This window comes from Sabethes cyaneus, chromosome 1 (genome assembly GCF_943734655.1).
Source record: "Sabethes cyaneus chromosome 1, idSabCyanKW18_F2, whole genome shotgun sequence".
In the NCBI taxonomy this organism is placed as follows: domain Eukaryota; kingdom Metazoa; phylum Arthropoda; class Insecta; order Diptera; family Culicidae; genus Sabethes; species Sabethes cyaneus.
In genome coordinates this window covers 153,392,760-153,402,744 of record NC_071353.1, presented here as the reverse complement: position 1 = coordinate 153,402,744, position 9,985 = coordinate 153,392,760, and the positions used below count along the sequence as shown (strand labels likewise).

The 9,985-nt window shown below is 41.8% G+C and overlaps 1 protein-coding gene across 1 annotated transcript; it reads left to right on the top strand.

Moving 5' to 3' along the window:
• The first annotated feature begins 1,321 nt into the window (after positions 1 to 1,321).
• Positions 1,322 to 2,929, top strand: LOC128734583 (RNA-binding protein MEX3B-like). Its single transcript, XM_053828853.1, has 2 exons — positions 1,322 to 2,369; positions 2,400 to 2,929. The coding sequence occupies exons 1-2, from the start codon at positions 1,322 to 1,324 to the stop codon at positions 2,927 to 2,929; spliced, it is 1,578 nt and encodes a 525-aa protein (XP_053684828.1).
• Positions 2,930 to 9,985: the final 7,056 nt, after the last annotated feature.

Below are 9,985 nucleotides of genomic sequence, written 5' to 3'. Positions count from 1 at the left end.
TTGCCTTTCTCGCGGGAAAAGTTCATCATGTCCAACTTCTTTCTTCGCTACGGATGGAGCTGGAAGTACGAACAAAGCATCGAGCGTAGTTGTTTGACTGTTTTCACTATGGCTGCTGCATGCAAATCAACTGATAGCGCAGGCCCTTTTTGGCAGGCGTTTTTTGGCGCTCCCAAGAGCATGCCCCCTTGGTTGGCCCGTTGGTTTTTACATCATTTTTCGAATTAACGCGGTTTTTGTCAGCGATTTTCAATTTCGAGCGGGTTTTTCGATGATTTTGATTTAACGCCATTTTTGTACGTCGATTTTTGAATCAACACGGTTTATTCTATGACGATTTTTGAATTACCGTGGTTTTTTTACTACATTTTTCGAATTAACGCGGTTCTTTCAAACGGTTTTATTTTACACCCCACGTATCCCTTGTGTAAAAAAAGACTCGAGTGTATTTTATAACATATGCTAAATGATTAACATTTTCACTCGTATGTGTCAGCGATCAATCTGCTTGGAAATGTAAAAAAATGAATTGCGGAATACAGAAATTCATTCGAACAGTGTTACAATAGATCTACGTTAAACTGTTTGTGATGGTAAACAAAACAAAAAGAATGCTAAATGATATTCAGTCCATCGTACTTAGGTTAGGTTGTGCTTCTAAACTTATTTCCAAAACCTATTTTATAGATTTGTTGTCTATAGGAACTATTTGGATAGAGTAAATTATTGACAAAACTTATTGCCATTATTATACCATTTTAACGTTTAACTAAAGTTAAGAGTGTACAACAAAGAGAAACATCGATTTGTTCGTCAGCTGCTTGTGTGTGTGTGATAATTATTGTTTTCTTTCAGGGCGTGTTGCAGCCCCAGGTTGCTGCTATTATTCCTCAATTCTATTTGACATTACGCTTGTTTGGTTGCCAGAGCCTGCTTTGCTGATAATTTTCATTTCCTATCGCACGCATTGACCAAACACTAAACCTCCAATTAGCCATCGAAAAATCAGCTACCTGCAAACGAACTTAAATTTTTCTTTTTTCTTTTCTTTCTTTTTTCCGTTAGTGTATATTCTAGTGAAATATCGTTATTGCTAAAGTAAACAGAAAACCAAAAAAACAAAAACCCTAAAACAAAGTAAAAAAAACAATCGGACCCCGATCGGATAATCAAAATTTGTTAACACAAAGCACACAAACGCGAGAACTGAATATATAGCCAAAAGCGAACAGCGCGAAACAATTCGGCCCACAGACGACACCCGAAAACAAACAGCAAAATTCCACACATACTACTACCACTATCATCATCACAGCACAAAATGTCCTCTGCCAGTATGGATGAATTCTCTCTTGCATTTGATGATAACCGACAGAGCGGACCCGCAACGCTGCTGCCCCCGGGGACGACCACACTGGCTCAGCTGACGTCCCACTTTGAAGATCTACATCTGGCGGGCGTTGGCGTTGGCGTTGGCACCGGCGGCAGTCTCAGCCCAGGCGGCGGAGGCGGCGGCGGCGGCGGCGGTGGTGGTGGCGGAGGCGGAGGTGGAGGCGGCGGCGGAGGAGGTAGTGTCGTGGTGGACCATACGACCAGTGCCACCGTGGTAGATGAACTGATTCAGCAAAACTCGAAGGTGTTCGATACGTTTGTGGCGATGATCAATGGGCTTGCGCCGAAGGTCGAGGAACGGCCGGTCAAGTATAAGTCGCACACCGAGTGCGTGCCGGTGCCGTCGTCCGAGCATGTGGCGGAGATTGTCGGTCGGCAGGGGTGCAAGATTAAGGCGCTTCGCGCCAAAACGAATACGTTTATTAAGACTCCGATCCGCGGGGAGGAACCGATTTTTGTTATTACCGGAACGAAGGAGGATGTGACTCGGGCGAAGCAGGAGATCCTGTCGGCGGCGGATCATTTCAGTACGTTGCGTTCGTCGAAGAAGCAAGCTATGGCTATGTTGGCGGAAAGCCGGAACATGCTCGGTTACAGTACACCGGATGAGGTTACGATTCAGATCCGGGTGCCGCAGAAGGTGGTCGGGTTGGTGGTGGGTCCGAAGGGGGCGACCATCAAGAACATTCAGCTCAAGACCAATACGTACATCATCACGCCGAAACGGAATCAGGAATCGGTGTTCGAGATTACCGGGCTGCCGACGAATGTGCACACGGCGCGCCAACTGATCGAGGAGCATATCGCTACGCGGGCTGGCACTTCGGCCACCAGCTCCAGTGCCAGTTCGAGCAGTTCCAGCAGCTCCAGCTCGAGCAGTTCGAGCAGTAGCAGTTCCAGCAGCGGTGGCAGCACCGCTACAACCTCCCCCCAAAGCACACTCACAAACGGGCATCATGATCTGCTGCATCACGGGGGTGGGGTAGGCGGCGGAGGAGGAGGAGGAGGTGGACTCGGGGGTGGACTTGGTGCACTGCATGGTTTGCACGGTGGTCACCATGGTGGACTTCCGGCGGATTTCGATACCAATCAGTTTATCATCGACAACCTGTTGGAGTACTTCAACAACATGAGTTCGGTGTACAATTCGCCGACAACGCCACCTTCCGGCGGCGGCGGCGGTGGCACCGGGGCCAACCACCATCACCATCAGCATCATCAGCAGCAACAGCAGCATCATCACCATCATCTTTCCGCTGGTCTGGGCGGTCTTGGGGGCACCGGAGGTGCCGGCGGGATGAACGGCACCAGCAGTAGTAGCATCAGCAGCAGCACCCACAGCCACAACGGCAATGGCGGCGGCGGCGGCCTGATCGAAACCGTACCGGACTTCCGCAACATCTGGGAGAACCTGAGCGAAAGTCAGGGCTCCGGCGGCGGTACCGATACGGAAAACTCGTCGCTCATCTGGACGCTACCGTCGTCGTCGCGCAACTCCGTTTCCTACTCGCCGGACGATTTCATCTTTCAGCGATAAGTCGGTCACCAGCACAACCACCACAAGGAGAGGACACAAGGAGAGAGGGATAAGTTCCGTGGTTCGATGGTGAGGTTGGGATTTTACTGCGCGCACTCTCCGAGCCGTGCGGTGCGCGGTGTTTTATTAACTACTATTGATTGCTGCTACATCTCATTAGTTACTTAGAGGAACAAACAACAACAGTTAGTGGACTTAATGTGTTTTTATTTTTAGTTACATACATATATATATTTTTGCTTATTATTATATTTCCTTTTTACGGTTTAAATTAAGGTTTAAGAAGCAAAGCGAAAACCTGGAAGGAACTTTTCGAGCGAACAAAAAACGTTCAGTGAAGAAACAATAGACAGAGAGAGAGAGAGAAAAAATCCTTCAATTTCGGATTTTACCGGTAGACGCTTAGAATGAATTTAAAAAAAAAAACAAGGAAGAAAAGCACGCGAGTAGGCGGTGGTGCGCCGTCAACTTCTAGCAGGTAGGAGCAAAGTGGCCAAGAGGCAGAGCAAAACTTTGTAAAACGTTCTTTAACACAATCGATAATCAAATGTTTAAAAGAAAAAAAAACCCTCTTAAGCTGGGTAAATATATATTAAAGTGATTCTTTCTACTATTTTTTGTTTTTCAAGTAAACAACGGCAATGGTAGAAAACGATGGAAGTGGCATTCTTTTCAGTTGACGCAAAAAAATTCTAAATGTCAAAAAAAAGTTTAACGAAACTGGCTGCACTTGCATGCAAGTTTTCCTTCAAGAGAAAATCGAGCAGAAAATGCCATTGCTGTCAAAACAAAAACGAACGAATTTCCATGGTAACTACCCCAAAAGCAGTTGTAGTAGGCCGTTAAATCATTTTCTCCAACACGTAACCGGACGAATATCGAAAGTTTCATCAAATCTGTTTCCATTTTGTTATATCAGCGTGTGTTCTCGCAAAGACTTGTATAGTTATTATTAAATTTACGTGTTTTTGTTTATAAATGGAAGATAAAAAAAGAGGTAAATATGCAAATGAAGAGATTCATCAAAACTGAAAGCTAAGAAGAATATTTAGACAAAAAAAAAAACGCGAACTTGTGCGAACGTTTTTCCTCCCCCGTTTTTTCGGCATTCGATCAGTCGCCATCTTTTTTTCTTCTTCGGTATACTTTTAGCAAATCAAAATCAAAAAATCCTGTTCGTTTATTTGTTAAAATTTGACCGAAAAACGACAGCAAAATTAGTTCCTTTTTGTGGACGGAAATTCCCCGCTTTGTTTTGGTTCCAAACTGATTGTTTTGTGTTATTTTCCCCGGAGTAAATTAAGCTCCGGCCGGCTTTTTTTTCCTGTTACGACGGCTAAAAATCGAGTGAATAATAAAATAAAGAGGAAAAATTAACGTGAAAAATATGTGAAGAAAAATTCACAGTCTAAAACAGAAAGAACGGAAAGTAATAAATATAAATAATGAAAATAATATGGAAAAAAAGCATTGATATAAATAAAATTATTTATATGGGAGTATATATATTTATATGATTATATTTAATTATTATCAATGGAGTAAAAACCAGATGAGATATGAGAGATGAAATTTAAATGTGAATTAATAAGAAGCAAAATAACAAAAAACTTGAAGAGACTACGAACACACACACACAGATGTGAGAGAATACACAGTGAAAAAAAAATAACGGAAAACAAAAGATGATCCAACTTACACTATTATTAAGTGAGGGGAGGAAGAAGGTGTTGGGACACCCCCCACTGGAAAAGGAATACGCAAAACAGAACAGAGAGAGAGAGTTCAGAGTAAGTTCATTATTAATATATATTAATATATAAAACGTATGAGATTGATTTTATTACAACTATGGATTTAGAAGTATATTTAAATAACAATTATTACGGAAAGCACGAAAGAGAAGTATCATCAATGCCCCCGACGCGGAAATCCGCGCCCAGCCTGGGCGGGCGTCGACAGTAGTTTTTTGACAATTCGATTGAATTTTAGCATTATATCCTATTAATTATTATTGATTATTACCTAGCGCAAGGACGAACAAGGAGGAAAAACAAATATTACTTATTGAATAAATAACGGATTAATATAAATACTAATTGAGAAAGTAAACAAAAGACCCTTTGAAAAGCTGATTGATTATATTTTTGTTAGTGCTTTTATTTTTACCGTTTAAAAGTTTAATTTATTTTTATATAGTTTATTTTTATCTAAATATTTATATTGGAAAGGTAAGGAGCGAGCGAGCGAACCGTGTTTATCATCGCCAGAAGAAAAAGAAAGGAGAAAGAGTGCGAAGCGAAAAAAGTAAACAAAAAGAAAAAGCAGGAGACAATTTCCCGGTTCGAACCACTCTCGGTGTTCGGACGGACGGACGGACGGAACTCGGACTCGGACTCGGAAAAGTGTAAACTGAGCATAAAAAAAATAATAATAAAGCTAAATACAACAAAAAACAAAGGAAAATACAAGCCCAATAATTAATGAATATTGAAAAGAAAAGAGTGAAAATATTATATAGTACACTAGACGGTAAAATAATGATATTATGTTACACATTAAAGAAACAAATATTTAATAAAGAGAGAAAAAAACAGGCAAACTCTAAAGAGAGGTAATTATGATGAGGAGAAAAAAAAGAAGAAAAAACGAAGCAGAAGATATCGTATAGCATCGCCCGTATGAAACAATATAGTATGATATACTCTGAAGTATAGAAGGTATAAAACAATACTAAGAAAGAAAGAAAGAAAAGAAAACAGAAGGAAATACAAAAAGAGAAATAAACTGAACATTATTTATTTTTATATTTCATTCTAATAACACGACATAGCAGGCGCGAAGAAGGAGGTACCGCATTTTAACCAACCAACCAACTAACCAACCAACCACTAACAAAACAGAGAAAGAAGATAGAGCGAAAAAGAGAGCATCCTCCCACAGCAACCTTCCTCTCATGTGTTTGTCGGTACGCAGGAAACGCACTAGAAGAAATTAAGTAGTTTTTTTGTTTTGTTTGGGGAGGCATAACGGATCGGATCGGATCGAAGGGACTAACTGTCAAAAGTCATGTAGGGATGTGAGACCGATAAAACTTCGATGAAAGTTTCAGCGTGAGACCAACAAGTGGCATTGAGCTTCCCACAGCTTACTTTTCACTACTCAATTCTCACTAACACTTCACTATTTAGTTCCCATTGCTCAGTTCTCATCAGTCACTTCTCACTTCTCACTAAACATTTTCACTTCTCAGTTCACATTACTCATTTCCTACTACTCACTTTTCATTAGTCACTTCTCACTACTTACATCTTACTGCTCAGTTCTCATTCGCTAACTACTCATTTACCATTCGTTTCTCACTACTCACATTCCGATGCTCATAGCTCACTACTCACTTCTTGTTACTCACTTTTTACTACTAACTTCTCACTATTCAATTCTCACTACTTACATCTTAATATTCAGTTATCATCGCTAGCTTCTCACTTCTCGATTTATTACTCCATTTTCACTATTTACTACTCACCCCTTACTTCTAAGTCGAGTCAGATCGCTTACTGCTTATTTGAGTAATTCGTTCAACTTCACGTCCTAATGAAATGTGATTGGACTGGGAATAAATTAATTACACAAAAGAACCTTCTAAAACTGCACAAAGCAGTAGATAAAAGTCCATGCCATTTCTGCGCGACGATTGTACTCCGAAGCCATGCGACGAACTGGTTCATGAAGTCTATACAGTTAGTGCGGTGTGAATCGACGGGTAGGAACTTTTGCTTCCTTTGAGCCCGAAGAGGACAGTATAGCTGAAGCTGCGACAGAACAGGCAGGGCAGTCAAGTCTTGGCGATGATATCCTTTCGTCGCTGCTCAAGAGGTGCAATCCCAATCTAGCAGAGATAAAGTTCCTCGTAAGACGGAAGAGCATCATGGTTTATCCAGGGTAGCCTGCCGCAGATCTTACGTATGAAGTGTTTTTGTATTCGTTCTACGCCTAGTAGCCAATAATTTTAATGAGGATTCCAAACAGCACAGTTAGTCTCAAGAACGTGACGTTGTTACTCCACTATAGTGACGTTCCGTTGATGTAGTAATCGAACGCCAAAGGCTGTGTTTTACGAGTGAAGCTTATAACCGTACGTTTTTGAGTTGCACCATTCCACAAACAAATCGATCAATTTCTGAAGCTGCAAACAACCGGTGATGGTTTCAATTGGCAGATAAATTTCCATATCATCAGCGTAGCACAGCCTTGTTCCAGGAGCCAACAGTCGAGCGACGTCGTTCACGACGAGCGAGAAAAGCAAAGGTCCTAAAATGCTATCTTGTGGAACTCCAGAACCATTCTGGAACCATCTGACGATTGACTGGGACCCAATTTAACAGCTATTTTACTATTACGTAGTAGATATGAGTTAAGCCATGAAAGCAAATTAGTTGACACACCTAATTTGTCGAGTTCAGCAAGCAAAATATCATGATTGACTCGATCAAATGCCGCTTTCAGATCAGTGTAAATGGCGTCGATCTGATTGCCCTGTTCCATTGTACGCAGACAAAGCGAGGTAAACTCCAGTAAGTTGGTTGTTGTGAAGTGGAGATGTAGGATTTCACATGAAACAGTAGAAACGGTCATGGACCGTGGCTTCAAATATCTTAGAGCATTCCTGGAGCAGCAAGAATACTATCAGATCCCGAGCAGTATGATTGTTTTGTACTACGAATGGCATTAGCCACGTTTTCAGCAGTAACCAAGAAAGATTCAACTGAAATTTTATCTCTTGAAACGTGTTTGTATTTGTGACAAGCCAACTTGAACAACTCAAGTAGCACATTCTAGCACTTTTAGTTGCATAGACTTATTTATAACCGGAATCAGTCATATTTTGGTTACGACAACTACTTTGTAACAACTGTACTAGTAGGGATTCCGCGCACTTCTAGCTGTATGGTAAGCACGTAGGCAGGCATTTTTCCCACGCTTAAGATGGCTCAATTCCCGGTTCCCCCGGGGATGTCCTCTAACGGTGCTTTCAACAAGGTGACTTTCACAGAATTAGCTTCCCTCTTACTTAGTTAGTTGGCCTGTATAACGTGATTTCTCCATCTAATTCGGTCCATGGCAGCTGGTCTCCAGTTCCGCGGGCTCCGCCCAGCGCTCGCAAGATCTCGCTCCACCAGTTTCCTAACCACTTGCTGAATACTGGGTTCGTCATTCAAAGCTGGTTCCCTCACATATACGCAATTAACCGGATCCAGTAAAAGGGTGATTTACACTGGCTTTCCGGTTCTTTAACGCATCCACGGCCGTCAGAGCGGTCTTCACGGCGGTCTTCATTCAGCTTCGGCTTGACTGCTTTCCAGACATCTCTACAGTTCTAAGAACGTCTAGGGAGCAAACTTCCACGTAGACCGCTTCTCGCGGCGTAACAGAATGGATGGTATGGATCAGTGCAGCATCTCCTCCGCCAGGCTGGCAATGGCAACTTGTTGTTGGAGTGGTCGTGTTCGTTTAAAACTAAACTTGAAACTTGATTTCACTAGTGCTGGGCCCATAACCTTTTGTGATTTGGTTAGACCCGTAGAACTAGTACAGTTACTTTGTTATTTGCTTCGCAACAACACTTTTTTTTCTCTCTCCTGTAGAGCCATATTACAACTGCGTCCATTGATAAGGAATATTGTTGTATGACCCATATTTGATCTGGTTCCCGTTAGATATCCTATCACAATTAAGGTGTGATGGACAATGGTTAACATAGCACACGGTCCCAGTTAGGCTCAACTCGTTGTATAAAGCCTAATACCCTACCAGGATCGCTTTGCCAAATTTCGAAAGGCTCTAATAACCCCTTTCCAAATATTGACATCGTTTGATTGAATAATGCTCCACAATTGCAGAGTATATGTTCAGCAGTTTCTATATCTAATCGGCAAAAACGACATTCAGTAATATCATTTTTACCTATTTTGTTTAAGTTATATCTGCTCGGACAGTGACCAGTCAACAGACCAGTAATTACCCTAAGATCTTTTTTACTAAGATTTAATAAGATGCGGGCTTTTGCTGCACTTGGTCTTATGAATCTTTTTGCTTGTCTGGATGTGCCCGTGGCGTACCAATTTGATTCTACCATGGACATTTTCCCTGATTTCGGTTCTCAGAGCACACTCCGGGACTCCGCAAAACGGTTCCGGACCAATGAAGTTTGATGCAGAACCTTCTCTTGCTAGACTGTCGGCTTTTTCATTTCCCTCAGTACCACAATGACCGGGCACCCAGTATAAAGTTACTTCGTTCCTACTGGCCAATTGCCTAAGAGAGAGAATGCATTCCTACACTAGCTTCGATTTACATGTAAACCTATGACCCATTGGTAGAACTTTCCTAACTCCAGGGCCAAAAACCCCAGCTCCAGTATTTTCACCCATCTTCGGCCCATCAGTATAGAACACAATTGAACCTGGACGCAAGCTTGGCCCACCAGACTCCCAAACATAGCGGCTTGATTTAACCACTTTGAAGGGAACGTCATAGTTTGTCTTCGTTGTCATCCAATCTTCAATTGTAGGAATATCTGAGTTTAGCCTGAAATCCTTAACGATCCTTAAATGTCCTGTCAGATCACCGTCTAAACGCAACGACACTTACTGTGAACGTATTGTCGCACCATATCGCAACAATTACTCACTTTCGACTACTCAACCCTCATTACTCACAACTCATTCCACACAACTCACTTCGTACTACTCATTGCGCACTTTTCACTGCATATTCACTACTTAATTCTCACTACTCATTGTCATTACTCAGATCTCATCATCTTATTATTCATTTCTCACCAGTCGCATCTCACCACTTACATTTCATAACCCATTTCCCACAATTCACTTCGCAATACTCATTGCCAATTATACAGTTCTGATTAAGCTGCTGTAAATTATTTTTAAAAAACGAAACACGAAAAGGTGGTAGTGGAAATTTAAACAATCCATTGACCAAACAGTGGTAAAAGTGGACTTATTCCATTTGGCCTCTCTTTTGTTAGGTTTT

Coding starts and splice junctions, on each gene's coding strand:
- LOC128734583 (XM_053828853.1), top strand. CDS start 1,322: ATGTCCTCTGCCAGTATGGATGAATTCTCTCTTGCATTTGATGATAAC. Junction 2,370..2,399: donor TGATCTGCTGCATCACGGGG/GTGGGGTAGGCG, acceptor GAGGAGGAGGAG/GTGGACTCGGGGGTGGACTT.